The sequence below is a fragment of the Dipodomys merriami genome, unplaced genomic scaffold (assembly GCF_024711535.1).
Source record: "Dipodomys merriami isolate MVZ:Mamm:240054 unplaced genomic scaffold, mDipMer1.0.p SCAF_36, whole genome shotgun sequence".
Lineage (NCBI taxonomy): Eukaryota > Metazoa > Chordata > Mammalia > Rodentia > Heteromyidae > Dipodomys > Dipodomys merriami.
The window spans coordinates 674,451-693,502 of record NW_027205159.1 but is presented as its reverse complement, the minus strand read 5'-3'; the positions used below and the strand labels follow the sequence as shown (position 1 = coordinate 693,502).

The following is a 19,052-nucleotide window of genomic DNA, read 5'->3' as shown; positions in this document are numbered from 1 at the left end:
CCTCCCTTCTTAAAACAATTTCAATAGTATTCATTGTTCTATTTTCACATGGGTAAACAAACTACTTTGTCTACATTCACTCTTATTAACTTCACACTCTGCTTATTAGCCTAAACCTCTCTCCTTCTGGTACCTCTCCATCCCCCCAACAGAGCCTATTTTACTTTCTTGTTTGAATCTACTTTGGGATAAAAAAAATAAACAAAATAAGGCTTTTATCTAAATTTCTATGATGTAGAAACTGAGTTCTCATTTTATATTTCTCCCTTCATTCTTTATGATATACATATTGATTATTGAATTTCTTTAAAAAATTTATTCCCTACCCATCCCGGGTAGAACACCTGGCAAAATCATTTTCAGATTCTCTTCTTTGAGGAACATCGAATTCCCATGTTCTCCATGGTCCAGGGCCCACTATAATATGTGATATGTGATTCATGGACATCTTGATATCATCTTTCTTTTTGTAATGCTCTAGCTATACAACTATAGCTATATATTTTCAGTGCCATAGCTGCCATAAATAAAGTATGCATTGAATACTTTATGAGTTGGTCTGAGATCCCACTTAAGGAAGACTCTAATTTATGAAGCAGTTGACTATAAGAATTTAAATAACTTTAGGGAACCTGAACATTACTTGGCCCTAGGTAATTAATCATGTTCAATACAGTTTGGGTTCTGGTAATAAGTGGGCTCATTTCCATGGCAACCTGATGTGACTGGGTTCTGTTGTAGCCATCTATCATTGGGACCTGCTTAGACATGCATTTCAGGTTCATGAAAAGAAGTGGGAATATGGTTCATTTCCTTAGAGATGAAAAATTTTAGATGGGCTGAAGTGCTACTGTCTCAATAATTTGTGGGAAATTATTACATCTTTGGAATTGTGTTGCTTGTAGCCTCTAAAACCATGAGCAAAAATATACAATGTTTATGATGCTCTCATTTAGCCAGAACTTCTTCGGAATTTGGACTTTCAATGCAATCAGTATGTCCAAGAGAATAGCCTAATATCATTGGGAGGCAGGAAATGTGATCATCTTTTTACTGGACTTTCATCCAGAGGAGAAAACTAAACTCTCTTCCTTAAGAGAGACTCAGAATGACCTGCATTCTGCAATCTGACCTTGGACCAGATAACAGGAAAAATAAGTCTGCAGGGTGCCTCTTAGAATGTGTGACTTGGGGCATTATCTCCGAGCCTTTCTTAAGGCTTTGGCTTTTACAAATACAAAAGGAAAGGACCAACTGGATAATTTGTAACTATTTCTAATTTTGTATTTCTCTCCTTAGGGTCTGAATCCACACTTCTGAATGACCTGTTAGGCCTTGTATATACAAGGACAGGGATACAAACAAATATATTATCCCTGTTTGTAGTTTCCATAATAGGAAGGAATGCACCAGCCAGAATGGTAAATTTGAGTAGCATACTCATCATGATGATCCAAAGAGTTTCCCACCCCAAAAGTTTCCTATAGCAAGCAACTCAATCAAGACTCCATGGAAAACATTCTAACTCAATGAGATAATTTAGAATCTGAACATGCCAAGTTAAATCAGCTGTTGCTCATTTTTATATCAAGTTTAACTTTCAAAGTGACTTTGCACCTTGCCACCGATATTCACATCTAAAGACCAACTGGGCAGGCAGACGTCACTGAGGCCACCAGACAGTCTGCCTCCAGACATCCATCATCCATTCTAAAAAGATGTCCACACTGATTCCAGAAAGAGATTTTCCCCCTTTAGATTTCATTGGTATGACAAGATCCTTATGACCATTTCTGCCTAGATACATTTAAAGCTCCATCTTAAAATTCTCAATGAATGTGATCACATAATTTATTTAACTAGGTCTTTTTTATTTCTGGATTCCAAATATTGATTAGCTCAATATCATAGCCAGAAGCTAACTGATGAGATTGCTTTTTACATTTTCAGAATGAAGTCAGCTGCCTAAAATAATCAGAGTTCTTTTCTTCTTTCTCCCACCTACAATTGCTCACTTTTCAGTTCACCTGATGTAAATGGGCCATTAACTCTATGGAGGCCTCCCCTGGCTGGACACAGCAGCAGCAATATAGAGAGTGTTCATTTGTAACACTGAAAATGTCTTTCTAAATGGGTAAAAGAATCATGCACAGACCTGTGGGTTCATCCAAAAGGACCAGGACAGATGCTAAAGTGTTTTGTGCCAGTAACTCCTATTTACACTGTTGTTGTCTCCAACTATTCATATTATTGGCATGAAAGAATTCCTTTCTGGTTAATTCCACCTGCATTCAGCTTTCTGGAAAGAGCTACTCATGATGGCCTTCTTAATAATATATTTGTATCATAGCATGATCAATTCAGTCCCATCACAGGTAAAGCATAGTAGCTGAGGCAAAACAAGCCTAGCAGACCAGCTTTAATAAAATGGTTCCTCTCACAGAGGCAGAGCATGGGATTCCTAGGATGGATAGAATATATTAGGGCAGCTGAACACACCACCCCTTCAGCCATAATACTGACAACTTCATTCCAGAAAGATTATACCCTACTGTTTTGGAATCTTGCAAAAGACTTGAGAGCTGCTATACAAGCTGTGCTATACAAGCTGTGCCACAGAACAGTCTCCAGTGCCGTTCCTCTTGTGCCCTTTCTCACCGATGCACACATACAAAACATAAACAAACCACTGGGTTTCTGAAAGAAATCCTTAGGGGATGAGAGAATCAGAAGAAAAAGAGAAAATGAGAAATGCTGGCACTAAAATAAGCTGGTGTATCTCTAGGCTTAGGCACAGAGAGATAGATGCAAGCCAGTTTCAGTGAGAAGTCGGATGAATGTAACTCCAATGGTAGAGATGCAGAGTTCCTGATGATTTGATATGCCCTGATTATAAAATTCAGAGAACGAACCCACTTCTTTGCCAGACTCCATCACAAATGATATATGACAGGGCCCCAAACAGTGCTACCCTCCTTTGATTTGCTTCCTGTTTCAAGGTCATATTCTTTAGCTTGCATTGGTGGAGACAGTGAAATTACCTAAATGTTTCATGCCTTCATATTTTCTATTAGTTTAATTTATCATGTCAAAGTATAATATTTTGTCTTTTACCACCCACTGTGTTTACTCGTAGATTTACAGGCATATTTTAATTATTACAAATGAGGGGAAACATGCAAGTTATGTTGCTTTGGGTCTGGCTTACTTTGCTTAATATAGTTTTTTTTCCAAATCTATTTCCTTATGAAACAGGACTCTGAACATTCAGTCAGTGAAACCAAAGGAGGACAGTCCTAGGAGAGGATCACAAAGGCTCAATAGCTATGTGCATATAATCATAGAAGATGATGTTTATTGAAAGGAACTCCAAGAAATGGAAACAAGAGGTGTTTTGTTATTTTACCCTTTCCCCCCTTTGTCACTATTTTTTATTTCTATACTTTTTGTCTTGTATGTAATTTTATCTGTTTGGAGGAGTGTAAAAGGGAGCACAGAAATGATGGGACAAAGGGTGAACTAATGGAGCAGTGATAGTCACTAGACAATATGTTGAAAATGAACTATACAATTTGTGGGAGAGGGGGTCAGTATGGAAAATACTGGGAGAAAGAGGGAAGAGGTGACACTGTTCAAAAAGAAATGTACTAATTATGTAACTGTTACCCCTCTGTACATCACCTATACAATAAAAATAAATTAAAAATAAAGAAATAACTTTTCTATTAGTAAGTACCATTCTTTAACACTGGGTGCAGAACAAGCTTCTATAATTTAACAGCTACTGGCTGGCTCAAAAATTGTGCTAGAAACTAGAACTAAATGAATCATTGAGTTCCACCACACTCTATTCCCAAGTGGTCTCAGCAGCATGCCCAACAAGCCTATCTGTCCATTTCTTGTCATTACAATCAAGTGAAGACATGTAATTAAAATAAGGCATAGAGGGTCAGTTTGTTGTGACCCTTCTCTCTACAATTTCCAATTATGAGACCAGAAAATTTGCAAAATATCTCTATGAATGATTCAATTCCATTCTTTAACGGATCAAGTCAGAAGAAAATTTGGATCACTTTCTACTCTGTCCCCACTCTCTTCTCATGTAAACACCTAGGGACCACAAGGAGAGAAAAGATCATACAGGAAAATGGAAATCAAGAAGGGCAAATTCTTGCCCAGCGTCTAGAATCCCTGGGGTGAGGGATCTTGGAGTAACTCAGATAGTCTTTACATGATATTATTTCCCAGAACGTTTGCATTTTAACAGAAGGTATATAGTGTGCCAAAGACATGAAGCTTTAAGTGGAATTTCCTGCCTTGGCCCTGGAGAGGAAATGAAGTCTTTTTGCAAGTTTCCCATGAATAGCAGCAGTTCAGGGTTGGGGCTCATAGGAAAGCTGGCCATATAACTTGTGAGTCCAAGGCTTAAGGGGATTTTTTTTATTCTCTCCGTTTTCAGTAGCCTTTCTTTTAAAACTCAAGGAGATATGGGGAGTGGGACTGTGGAATTGTTTGTCTCAGGAACTAGTGTAATTTTAACAGAGTATAAAAAATGTAGGTCGCTGAACGTCATAGAATTTCCATTTTCTCCCCAGTGGCTGTTTTCTGAGTAGATCACAAGCTCAATGTGTTGTCTGGTCTTCTGCTCATCCGGACTGGAGGCACTTTGTGCTGTGTGAATGGCTCCTTTAGAAGTGTGGGAAAACCAGGATAAGGATGAAGCCCTGAAGTAGGTCCTAACCCTTCTTCCTCCCAGCACCAGTGCTGGCTGGGCTTTGAAGGAGAGTTAATCACTTTGAAAGGAAAAGCTCCAATCAAGTGCCAATAGCAACTTTCAGGGCTTTTATGAAAAGATGAATATTCCTTGACTATTTTAATTTGGAGAAAAATCAAAGGGAAAAATTTTAAATATGTTTTTATTGTAAAAATACTGTACAGAGGGGTTGCAGTTACATGAGTAAGGTAATGTATATATTTCCTATAGAGCATTTTTACCTCCTTCTTTGTTTTTCCTCTACCATCCCTTTCCTCCCCACCTCCCCAATTCCCGTTCCTTTCCCACCCCTACCCCCCGCCCCACTGAAATTGTAAAGTTCATTTTCAACAGTGTCTTGTACATCTCATTGTTACAATGCGTCATCCTGTATCCTTATTTAAGCATTTTGTTATTTCCCTTATCCTCCCTAAATTAGAAAAATGTATATACAAGATGCGGGGTACCAGAATCAAATACAGTGAAAACAGGGGTTATACCATGGGGGAAGACCATACAAAAGAAACAAAAAAAACCACATAGTACATTTTAAATGCATTAAAAACAATAGCAAGAAAGAAAAAAAAACCACTTGTGTCTCTATCTTGAGGTTCATTTCTTTTAACATCATCTTATATGGTCATATGTACAAAGCTTTTGACTTTTTCTGCTTGTCCTAGACTTATACTAGTTATTGCTAATAAGAGAAACCATGAGACCTATGTTTCTTTGAGCCTGGCTTACTTCACTTAATGTAATGTTTTCCAAGTCTTTCCATTTCCTAACAAATAGGCAATGTCATTTTTTTCTGATTGAGGCATAGAAATCATACATATATATATATATGGAATCATATATATATATCATATATATCATATATATTTTCTTGATCCATTCATCTACTGGGCATCTGCATTGGTTCCATATCTTAACTATGCTAAATAATACTGCGATAAACATAGTTGTGCTGGGAGCTTTAGTATAGTCTTGTTTGTGATTGGGTAAATGCCCAAAAGTGGAATTGCTGGGTCATAGGGGAGCTCTATTGAGGAACCTCCATACTGCTTTCCAAAGTGGTTGAACAAATTTACACTCCCACCAACAATGCAGTAAGGTTCCCTTTAGGTCACATCCCCACCAGCATCATCTGTTGTTATTAGAGTTCTTGATAATGGGCATTCTAACTGGGGTGAGGTGGAATCTCAATGCTGTTTTGATTTATATTTCTTTTATGGCTAGAGAAGTTGAGCATTTCTTCATGTGTCTATTGGCCATTCTTCTTTCCTCTTCAGAGAAGTTTCTCTTTAAGTCTTTAGCCCACTTATTTATCGAGCAGTTGTTTCTTTGAGGATTTGTTGTTGGGGGGATTTAACTTTTTGAGTTCTAAGTATATTTTAGATATGAGATCCTTGTCCATTGTATGGCTAGTGAAGATCTTCTCCCAATCTGTGGGCTTTCTATTGATCTTGCTAGCTATGTCCTTTGCCATGTGGAAACTCTGCAGTTTCACGCAATCTCAAAGGGAGAAAATTTTAAATGTCTTCATTTTTGGGGTGGGGGGGTCAGTTATGGGGCTGGGCGCTATCCCTAAGCTCTTCAGCTCAAGGAAAGCGCTCTACCACTTAAGCCATAGAGCCACTTCTGGTTTTCTGGTGGTTAATTGGAGATAAGAGTCTCACAGACTTTTCTGCTCAGGCTGGTTTTGAACTGTGATCCTCAGATCTCATCCTGCTGAGTGGCTAGGATTACAGGTGTGAGCTACTGGTGCCCAGCTGTCTTCAATATTTAATGCTGAAAATTATGAAACTGTCAGATGTTACTGACGGTTATCAATTCCCCAGCTACTCCAAAGGTGAGCAAAAGACACATTTTGAGTCACTGCCTGATGTGTGGACCACTGCCATCTATCTCTTTATATGAATATATTACAAACTATTGTGGTATACAAATAAACTTTGAGACTTTGAGAAAACATTTAAAAATATCTGCATCTCCAGGCTAATGTTCTGTTTCCTCAATTTACTTGCTCCCCTAAAAATCTATTCTCTAGCCTTCCGCACCCTTCCCAGTACCCCAAGATACCCCTAAATCCTTGGTTGGCTGGCTCTGGAGTAGCAGCCAACATGAGACACTGGCAGAGATCAGAAGTTCTGTCTCCAAGAATTCCTCCTGTCCTACTGATAGCCATAGCTTTCTCACACTGTTTTCTTCTACTCTTTCAACAACTCTCTCATCTTGCTGGCCTCTGGTGCCCTGAGAACTGCCTTGGACCTACTGATTGCTAGGGCAAACAGTTCCATCTTTATTGCTTCTTCACAAATGTGATTCTGTTTCCTGCCTGGTCCCCACACCCATTTTTCTTCCTCTAGACCTGGACACTAAAGGCCATTTCCAAATCTGCCATAGTGTTGGGGCAGAACCCATGCTCAGGAACTAAGATAAACTTAAAAGAGTGCTGAGGTCCACCCAGTTGGAATCTCTGGCAAGGAGGAATATTTTTAGCTACAGAATGAAAAGATAACCAGGCCATGTCTTCTGTCACCTCAGGGGATCCCTAGTGTTGATACTTATTTTTCTAATTAATAGGATACCAGAAGAATTTCTCAGACAATTAAGTTTGTGGGAGATTTCTTCCCATTCCTTTCATTTCTCTCAGTGACTGAGAAGGATTGTCTTCTTAAATCTCCAGCCAATTGTGACACAGTCATGAGGTTGGCTGCATGTCCTCTTTGGTGTCCTCTCTGGTTCATTTAGTATCTCTGAGAGCTCAGCTTCATTGTGATTGTGGCATGTGCATGTGCAGGAGACACTATCTTCAAATAGCATCACTATAATGAGTTAATTATATGAGTTAGTAGAAAAGTATCAAGTCAGGGAATTATGAACTATAGAACTAGCAGATGGCAAAATAAGATGATAAAACCAAACCAGCCTAACAACCAAGTGGGGACAAGGGGCTGTAAAAGAATAAGGAAGTAGAAAGGACAAAAAAAGGAAATAAGGACCAGACAGATAGAGACCTACCAATTAGAAAAAACCATCATCAAGGACTGCAGTTCTTACTATATTTAGCACAAGGCCAAGCTCTATAACAAAGAAGGTGGTACAAGATGGCTGAGGTAGGTTGAAGTGTTGTTTTCCTGTGCCATATTTTTCTTGTAATAAACTTTCTTATTACTTTTACTATATTTATTTCTTGCTTGAAATTGTTCTCATGTCAGATGCAAGATGTTTAGTTGCCCTAATCTCTCTGGTAACATACAGTGTCATGGCCAGGAAGTTAGGGATTATGTATGTCTTTTTTCTGACTCGGATTCACTGAAAGGTAATAGTAACATCTGGAAAGGGGCCTCCAGCTCGGCCCTGAAAGTAAGTGGTTGGTAGCATAGCTAGGATGAAGCTGAATTCTCAAAGAGATGGAGACAAACCAGATATTCTCTCTCTACTGTTCTCTCTTGGCTCAAGGACTCAACCCATTTCAATGAGAATATAGCACAAGATTTTGGTCTTTTCCCTGTACCTAGGGCTTAGCTTTCTATCAAAATAATCTTCCCAAGGACAGATCTACTCATGTCTTTCATCTGTTGAAAACTTCCCCTCCGTGTCTATTTCTCACAGACATAAATCCTAGTAAAGAATTCCAAACCCTTCTTCTTCTGGTATCATCTTCTGTTTCCTGTCCTTTCTGCCAAATCTTGGATGGAGATTCTATCTTCTTTCCCATCTCCTGCCTTTCCCCCAGGGCAAAGATTTTTCACAGTCCAACTTCCAATCCCTCCACATCCTACCAAACTCAAGTAGTTTAACCTTCATTTCTTCAGATAGAATCAATCACTTTCCTTCCAGTTATTCTGTGGGTATGTCTCTGTTGTCATGTTTATAACACCATGCTTCAAAGACTTGGGTTTCATTCATTCAATAAAAGTTTACTCAGTGTCTACTGTGCCTCAGGCTCCATTCTTGGTGAAATGGATACAGGTAATAGTAGGTGAGTCAAGGACCCAGCTTTCATGGAGGTTATTTTTTATTTTTCCTTTTCTTTTTTCAGAAGAGACAAATATATTATGTTGAATTAACTTTAAGTAGTTATACAAAAAGGTTTAAGTTTCATATTATCAATTTATGAGTACAATGCTTCTTGATCAATGTCGCTCAACAACAGAGCAATCTCAGTAGACTTCTATTTATACACTTACTTGATAGAATCATTTCCCTTGGTTATTCTTATTCAGCAGCAAGTGAGGTTAGAATACTTCAGTCATACACAGGAACACTGCTGTCATCACAATCATCTTTTGTCTCAATCACTAGGTATATGGTTATGATTAACTCATTAATCCCATAAGTAATAATAATTAATAATCCCATAAGTAAGAACATGTCTCATAAGTAATAATAATTAACAATACCATAAGTAATAAGATATGTTCAACTTAATCCAACATTTATGCAAAAATCAAAGATATAACATATACATGATTATCCTTATTAAACCTAAAAGACTGCAGACATATAAGGAATTATGTAAGGTTCTTAGGAATATTTATCTTTTTGTGACATGTAAGCCTTAACTTTCCAATTTCACATACACAGTTCCTTGGTAAAGTTCTTTCTCTAGTTTCAGACATAATTCTGTTTCAAAATCTGCCTTCTAGGATAATAGTCTTGAGAGTCCCATATCACAATAAAAAAGGCAGATGAGCTGGGCACCACTGGCTCATACCTCTAATCAGGAGAATGACTTATGAGGATCATAGTTTGAAGCTAGCCCAGGCAGAAAGTCCATAGGATCCTCATCTCCAATTAGCCACCAAAAAACTGGAAATGAAGTTGTGGCTCAAGTGGCAGAGTACTAGCCTTGAGCAAAAAACTTTGGGCAATTAACAGGCCCTCAATTCAAGCATATGAAGCCAGCAGGGACACATCAAAAAAAGAGAAGCATAGATTTATCTTTTTGATGAACAAAATGCAAAACTTCTCAATAAAATACTGGCTAACCAAATTCAACAAATAACAAAAATCATACACTATGATTTAATGGGGCTCACCTTAAAGATGCAAAACCTTAAAGATGTAAATCAATGAATATAACACAGTAATAGAAAAACAAAAATCATATGATGATCTCAATATACATAGAAAAGTTTTTAAAAGTAATATCCAACATCCTTTTATGATAAAAGCACTGGAGAATATATGGGAATACATAGAATATTCCTCAGCATAATGAAGGCTATTTATGACCAACCTACAACTAACATTATACTTAACAGTAAAAAACTGAACTATTTCCTCTGGAGTCAGGGAAGGAAGTAGGGAAGGAAGAAGTAAAACTGTCCCAATTTCAGATGACATGATCCTATATTTAGAGGACCCTATATACACCTCTCCTAAGCTAGTAGAGCTGGCTAAAACTTTGATAAAGTAGCCAGGTATAAAATCAAGACGCAAAAGTCAGAAGCTTTTTATATGCCAACAATAAGAAGATTGAGACTGAAATCAGGAAGGCAACTCCATTTGCAATAATCTCAACAAAAAGTACCTAGGAATTAACTTAACCAAGGATGTGAAGGACATCTACAATGAAAACTATAAAAATTTGAAGAAGGAAATTGAAGAAGACAGGAAATGAAAAGACCTTTAATGCTCCTGAATTGGCAGAATATCATGAAAATAGTATTATTGCCCAAAGCAATCTACAAATTCAATGCAACACCCATCAAATCCCAACACCATTCTTCACTGAGATAGAGAAAATCATCTATAGTTCATATGGAACCACAAAAGGCCCTGAGTCACAAAAACAATTTTGAGCAGTGTTAGAGGTATAACAATACCAAATTTCAAACTACTACAGAGCTATAGTAAAAACAAAACAAAACAGCTTGGTACTGGCCTGAGGACCAATGGGACAGAATAAAAAACCCAGAAACAAAGCCACAGACCTACAGCTATCAAATGTTTGTCAAAGAAACAAAAACATAGGCAGCCTCTTCAACAAATGGTGCTGGGAAAATTGGTTCTCCACATGCAGAAAATTGAAACTGGATCCCTATCTATCAATTCAAAATGGATCAAAAACCTTGATGTAAGACCCAAAACTATGAAATTTTATTATAGGAAGGAGAGGAGAAAAATTAGGACTTGTTGACCTGGGCAGAAACTTTCTAAGCAAAGATCCAGAAGCAGAGCAAATCAAAAACTTGATAAATGGGACTGCATGAAACTAAAAAGTTTCTGCAAGGCAAGGACATAGCCAACAAGCTATAAAGACAATCTACAGAATGGGAGAAGATTTTGGCCAACTACACATCAGACAACAGCCTAATATCCAGAAATATAGTGAACTTAAAAATATTAGATCTTCAAAAAACCCAACAACCCAATTAATAAATAGGCTAATGAGTTAAAGAAAGTCTTCTTAGAAAAAGTAGTAAGAATGGCCAACAGACATATAACGAGATAACAGCTCTGGCAATAAAGAAAATGTTTGATTTCAAAACAACCCTGAGTTTCCACCTGACCCCAGTTAGAATGGCCATTATAAAAAAAAAAACAAAACGGTAACAAAGTTTGGCAAGGATGTGGCCAAAAGGGAACCCTAATACACTGTTGATGGGAATGTAAACTTGCTTAACTACTCTGGAGAGCAGTGTAGAGATTCCAAGGATCCAGCAATTCCATTCTTGGCCATTTACCTAAGAAATTAAAAACCAGGAATCACCAGCATAAACCATGTTCATCTCAACACTATTTACCATAGCCAAAGTATAGAGCCCAATTGCCCTTTAATGGATGAATGGATCAAGAAAATGTGGTATATATACACAATGGAATGTGGTGTATATATACACATTAGAGAGAATGGTGTTGTATCATTTGAAAGAACTGGAAGGATCTGGAAAACATTATGTTAAGTGAAGTAAATCAGGCCCAGAGAAACAAAGGTTACATGTCTTCTCTCACATATGGAAGTTAGAACTTGGTTATAAATACACAAGTAATTATGTTGGGTGGTAAGTGAGTGTATACAAATGTGTTAAGTGAAATGTAGTAGACTTAGGAAAGAATACAAACAGCGAAATTCCTTAGAAAGGCAAAATCAAAGTTCAACAAACACCAAATAAACACCAGGAAATGAATAATTGAAAGGGATGGGGGAAGGGGTCAATGGGAAAGGAGTAGACAAATAAAGAGAAGAATGAGAGGCGAATGCAGTAAAAAGGAATCCAATGTACTTACTACAAAATTAAGAAAAGTACGGAAAGGGTGGGCTGGGAGGGATGAGTGAGAATGTTAAAAGGGGTGACAATAATCAAGATGCATTATATATTCATAAACTGCTTTGTTGAATGACAACACTTTTGTATAACTACTTAAGGATAATAAAATAAAAAAAATTAAAAAGGCAGGTATCAGAATAGAACATAGATATAAGCGCATTTCCTGATGATGTGCCCAGGGAAAAAGGCAGAAAAAGTTAATATAATAAAAAATAATATTGAGAGGTGGCACTTTACTATATTATTACTTCTTTTTGAGATGCTAGAAGAAAGCTATTTTACTGAAATACTATTAGTAAAACTTGCTTTTTTGGCAACATTTCTTCTTGGTAAATTTAATGTAAAGCATGATAAAAGAACAATGCTAGCAAATTTTGCTAGTAAGTAGTATCTCCATAGTTCCAACAAAAGAAGTCCTTCATTTCTTGATAGGATGGTGGGACTTAGTATTGTGTTCTATATCTAAATATTTCAATCAAGTAGACATGAAGAGGCACAATCATAAGAAGAGCTTATTTCAGGGAGAGGTAGGTAGGTAATTCACTTTTGGTTCTCTTGATTCTTAGGTGAGTGCAAAGTACTTAGATAAGAAGAACTGTTTGATGGCATCAGATAGTGCCTTGTAATGAAATCTTGAGCAATTCTACAAGGAAATATCTATGTTATTCATAACATTAGGAGATATAGAAGGTTTTGTGACAAATTTTTGCATTTCCCATAAAAGATACAGCTTTCAACACTGAAGGAAAAATGTGATTTCCAGAAAAAAAATGAAAGAAAATAAACTAGAGGATCTAAAACAGCAAATACTGAAGTAAAAACCAAGAAAATCCTGTATCACTTGACTAAAAATAAAAAATGTACCCCAAAGGTCAGCAGTTCTTTGGGAATTATTTTTTGTTGTTGATTATATGGTGAATATCTGAAAATTACATAGGATTCAGTAAGATTTGGGGTAAAGTATTCCACATCCACACCCATTTATGTGTTGTCAGAAAGGAGCATTTCATATTGATAATACCAAAGTAAGTCTCCAAAGTTCATGCCCTTTATTCAAAAATTACTTTCCTAAGACTATATTCTAACAAAAAATTCAACTGTGTGCACTACTGGAGTCATAAAAACACAAGCAAGAGCAAAATACTGGAAAATAACCCTAAAGTCCAACATTCAGTGAAGTTACATTATGTACCTATCAATCTGAACATGCAGCAAAAACACAGAGAAACAATGAAATTATGCTAATTGAACGGATTTGAAATAATTGTAGAAACACTGGCTTCATCTATGTAGAAAACAGTTAAGGAGAAAAAACTAAATGGGAAGGCTTGAAGTGGTGCTAATAAGGCAGTCAGATGATATATTAATTTTCCTTTTTTAGATTTGTTTTATTACTAATAAAAATCATTGCCTTTATGTAGGGCTTTCAACATGAAGTACTTAAATGATTATTTTTATCTCATAAGAATCCTAGGAGGCGTATGCTATTAGCATTCTTATTTTAAAGATAAGAAAACTCAGATTTAAAAAGATTGAGTAACTAGCCAAGATGACACACAGATTAGGTGGTAGATCTGAGGCCAAACTTTTGTACTACTCTAAAAGTTCAGTCTTTAAAAAAAAAAATCATAGCCAGGCACTGGTGACTCACACCTGTAATCCTAGTTACTCATGAATCTGAGATCTGAGGATCATGGTTTAAAGTCAGCCCAGGTAGAAAAGTCCATGAGACTCTTATCTCCAATAAACTACTCAGGAAAAGCTGGAGTGGCACTGTGGCTCAAGTGGTAGAGTACTAGCCTTGAGCAAAAAGCAGCTCAAGGATAGTGCCCAGGCCTTGAGTTCAAGCCCAAGGACTGAAAAAATTAGCATATATTAATAGTAAAAAGAAGTTTCACTGTAATAATTCCATAAATGAGTATTAATCCACAACATAACATTATCCCATTTAGTTTTGTTTTTCAATTAAAACATGTATTACTTTAATGAGACCACATTAAAATCAAATGACACTTCTTATGTGATTATAAAGAAATATGAGACATGGATTGGCTCTAACTTTTTAGAACTCAATGTAGTGAAGGGTGGGAGTGGAGAAGGGAGAGTGATGTAGGATGACAATGATATAGGGTAGGAGGCATGGGGAGAGGGAGGATGGAGAGCTCCAGGGTACTCACTTCCTCCACAGCCTTGTTCATACAGTTCTTCTTGGCAGCCTCCTGGAGCTCCATGGCCTGCTGAATGTACATTTTCCCAGCCAAGATTTCATTCTCCAGCATCGATAGTTCTTTCAAGGAAATGGGCCAATTTAACCGTTCTAATGCCTGGTTTAAAGCTGCTTTGTTTTCTAAGTACTGTATTGGCTTGACTGAATCTAGCCTATAAACATACATAAAAGAAACAAAAGAAAAGGAAAATAAAAAATATGATAAAATGATTCCTTAGTAAACTTTCATCCAAGAAACATCTGTTGAAGCAGGCATAGTATATCAGATGATAGTCACAGCTACACCCTTCTGGTATGTCAAGACTTTGGTAGCTTGCATAGATTAAAAACTAGCCAACTCTATGAGTAGTAGGTATTTTTATCCATTATCCCTATCCACTTGATGATCTGCTTTAAAAATATTGCTATACGTTAATTTTTTCCAGTACCATTTTCCAAACATTGGAGCCTATTCCTTTCTCCTTATGCCTCACATCTGGAGGAACCCCATCTGAGCTTCAAATAGAATTCAGTCTTCTAGGCCTAGCACTAACTCTGGAAAGCAAAGTAAGACAAAGCAAAGCAAAACATTTGCCGCAGCTAAATAATTCTTGTACTCCTTTCCTCCATGTAAGCCTAAATAGGCCAAACTTTCCAGCTTTGTTGTTTGGGCACATAAGGAATGCAGACTAAACTTTATATGAGCTGATGATCACTCTGTGGAACTCACAGGGAAGGTAGCATGGTATGTAAGCCCAGGTCCTGGATTCAATTTCCAGTCCCTGTTGCTTCTGAGCCAGAAATCCTGGAAGAGGGGCAAAGACAGCTCAGTACTCACAAATCATTAAATGTAATTCAGCACACAGAATCAAAGACAAAAATCATATAGTTATATCAAATGTAGTGTAGAAAAAAGCCATACAAAATTCTACATCCCTTCATAACAAGATGATTAAGACTAGGAATAAAAGGATAACATATCAATAAAATAAAGTCTAGCTATACAGATCTATATCCAACATTATACCGAATGAGGAAAAACAGAGCATGTCCTCGTCATCCTACTAGGGAAAGGAAGGTTGAAAATCTCCCCTCTACTATGATCAGGAACACAACTACTGCTACTGAACATTAGGATCCTAGCTAAATTAATTAGGCAAGAGAGGAAAAAAAAAAAGAAAGCCTCCTGAATCGGAAGAAAGAAGTAAACTATTTCCATTTGCAGATGGCTTACTATTTCCCTTTTTAAGTGGGGGTGCCTATGCCAGGTCTTGAGTTCAGAGCTTTATAGTCTCACTTGGTTTTCTTGCTCATGGATCGTATTCTATCACTTGGGCCATACTTTCTGTCTGGTATTTTGCTGGCTAATTGGAGTCTCACAGACTTTTCTTTCCAGGCTAGCTTCAAGCCTCAATCCTCCAGTTCTTAGCCTTCTAAGAAGCTAAGATTATAGGAATAAGCTACTGGCAACTAGCTACAAATAGCTTATTTCCATATATAGAAAACTCTATAGACCCTTCTCTCTTTTCTAGACCCACTAGAACTAATTAATTTGTCAGTTATAAAACACAAGATGGGGCAAAACATGAATATTTTTTGTTTTCATAAAGCAACAAAATGAATAATCAAAAAATGAAATTAAGAAGACAGTCCCACTTACAATTCGATCCAAACAAATAAAACATCAGGAGTAAAAGATTTGTATAATGAAAACTAAAAAACATTGCTGAGAGACTGAAAACCTAAATACAGGAAGACATCCTATGTTCATAGATTAGAAGACAATATTATTAAGATAGCGATACTTCCTAATGCCTCCCAAGCAAATTGGTTGGTTCAATGTAGTTTCTATCAAAATTCTAATGATTTTCTTTTCCAGAAATTTACGTGGAACAACAAACTTGAATGATTCACACTTCTTAATTTCAAAACTTGCTACACAGTTATATAATCAAAATAGTGTCCTATTGGAATGAAATGGACATAGACATCCATGGTATATAATAATCCATAACAAATTCAAATACTTATGGCCAATTGATTTTTTTCATAGAGGTGTCACAGCCATTCAATGGCATGCACACACACACACACACACACACACACACACACACACACACACGACACAAGATTCTCAGGAACTTTCCTATCTGGGATGGCTCTGAACCATGATCCTTAGATCTCAGCCTCCTGAGTAGCTAGGATTACAGGCATGAGCCACTAGTGCTTGGCTTTAAATATTTTTTAAAGGTAAAAAAACCATGTCCAGGAAAAAATAGGAAATCTTGTACATTATACTTCGATATTCAAGTATTCTTCAATACTCAAGAGAAATGAAAATATGCATGCTCACACTTTAACACAAATACCCCTCAAATGTCCACCAGTAGAATGAATGAATGAAACAGGGCACGTGCACAGTGTGTGTGCATGTGTGTGTGTGTGTGTGTGTGTGTGTGTGTGTGTGTGTGTGTGTGTGTGTGTGGTTCAGGGCTGCTTGAAGTTCCATATGCATCTAACTGATTCATGGCACAATTTGAATGAATGTAGAAACTCAAGTTTTCACAGTAAGTAAAAGAAGCCAGAAACAAAAGACACCACATGTTGTATGATTCCTTTCCTTCCAAAATGGAAAAATTTCAGAGACAGAAAGCAGACTGTGGTTACCAGGGGCTGGGGAAAAGGAAATGGGGAGCAGCTGCTTTATGAGTACAGGACCCCCATCACGAGGTGATGAAAGAGGTTTGAATCTAAAAAGGTGGTGATTTGTACAACATTTTAAATACTATTCAATTATACACTTTAAAGTAGATTTTGCTTATACAAATTTCATTAACAAACGATGAGGGAGTGGAATAGAGCTTACTTTTCTTTTTCCTCTTGAGATAATGCTTGCCAAACAATTTTATTCAAGCGCCTGTTTAAAAAAAGCACAACAATAGTTTAGATGTGATGCTTCATTTCATGGTAAAGCTAATTATAGGCTCTAAAGGGCAGAGGAGGCCGAGTCTAAGTGCAGTACCCCCACCACTGGGTCCAGGTTGCTGTCTTCTGATATGAATGTCTCCTTCTCCCAGCACTACTGCAGAAACCCATGGCTATGTGGCAATGCTGTCAATACTAAAGCAAGACTCAGTGCTCAACTCAGAGTAAACACAGGAAACAAACTGATCCTCATCATCTCTGCATTAATAAATTTCTAAATATTCTCTTCCTCCTCCTCCCCCACAAGGAAAATATAACTGAGCCCTTAGCTTGGTTTTATAGATAATCTAGTTCAATTCTCAAAGCAAAAGTAGTTGACAGGTTAATAAGTAATGGGACAGGAACCCATGTTAAGACATCAACCAGCCTGATTGCCTTGTCCAGATGAGGCCAGGGAAAAGGTAACCAGGTGACACACCTCATTAACCAAAACCCATCATGGGTCACAGCCTCAGAGTAGCTGCTGAGCCAGAGGGAAGGAGATTGGAGATAGTGGGTCCTGGAGGTAGATACAACTCTCCTTGTTAGTAGGCAATGATACTTCAGGTCCAGCTCAGTACCACCACATTATTACAGGCATTATGGATTGCAGAACACAGAACACTTGCTCCAGGAGGTGAAGTATGAACTGGGTTCCATGAAAAATAAATGCTTCAATGAAATGAGGTAGAGACCACACCTTCTCCTGGAGGTGTTCTGACAATTGTAGCTAGCGTCAGCAGTACACAGCTCTGAGAACATGTTTTGGATAGAGGCATTATCCTGCCTTGCTCACCTGTGAAGAAAGGGCAAGGAAATCCTGCATTGGGGAACAGCATGGACTTGAGCCACTGTATAGGGCCAGAAGCTCATTTAGCTTTGTCACTTCCTAGATGTGAGACTTTGGGCCATTACCAAACTTTACTGCCAAATGATGCCAGCTTCCTCATATAGCTGAGGGGCCTTCTATGAGCTAGCTTGTGCATAGCACATGCAAATTTGTCTGACAGAAGGAAATATTCTGCAAGTGGTGGAAAGAGAGTCAAGAAGAGGGAAATGAGCCAGCTTGGTGTTTCTGTCTCACTTGAAACTTTTGGTTCTTTGGGGCATATTTAGAAATAAGGTTTCTTTCATCATGTGACTCATTTAACAATAACCAGGGCTTCTAAGAGTTATTTAAAAGATCCATAGTGTATATATATATATATATATATATATATATATATATATATATATATATATATATATATAGTGTTTTTTTTAAAGAAGAACTACTAAGAATTCTCTTAAACCTAAATTAGATTCAGTGGAACGGGAGAAGCTGGGAGTATGGGTAAGGGCTATAGAGCAACTTAGGTCTAGGTTCAAAGCGTGGGACAATAACAGAGGTCCATTCCCATTGAAAGATTCCAGTGCTTTACTAAGCAGAGTAGTAGATGCAGGAAAGCCATTAAATGTGTGAGGTGAGCAGAAGCCTTCCAGGAGGTGAGAGGGCCTAGATGTGAATGCTTCTCTAAGGCTGGTCCAGCTCCTTGACTCTGAAGTTTTACTAACAATGTTTTCCTTCTTTGCTTGTTATAAGAGACAAATTTGTTTGTATGAACTGTCTCACTCTAGCTCTAGTTTTCAAATTTATGTATACCAATAACTGGCTCATTTGCAAAGCAACTCATAAATAATGACACTTCAGAAATCTGGTCAACATCTGGCTCAGTAAACAGTAGACCACAGCAGAGTTTCCAATCAGAGCCCCAGAGCCAGGATAAGAATGTAGTTTCCTTTGTGGATATGAGGGCTGTTACTTTGACTTTATTCCTGTACCAAAATGAGCTATAGAAAAATCACT

At 37.4% G+C, this 19,052-nt stretch overlaps 1 protein-coding gene across 3 annotated transcripts in view; it reads right to left on the bottom strand.

The window, feature by feature from the left end:
• Positions 1-19,052, bottom strand: part of Vwa3b (von Willebrand factor A domain containing 3B) — a 174,464-nt gene that overhangs the window by 29,177 nt on the left and 126,235 nt on the right. For all 3 annotated transcript variants that reach the window (XR_011365209.1, XM_069988478.1, XM_069988477.1), the window contains exons 21-22: positions 17,109-17,159; positions 14,214-14,415 (exon numbers count right to left, since the gene is read on the bottom strand). Coding sequence is in view for 2 of the 3 variants with exons in the window: in XM_069988478.1 (XP_069844579.1) it covers positions 14,214-14,415; positions 17,109-17,159 (253 nt within the window). In the remaining variant the exon portion in view is untranslated. The remainder of the gene's footprint in view (positions 1-14,213; positions 14,416-17,108; positions 17,160-19,052) is intronic.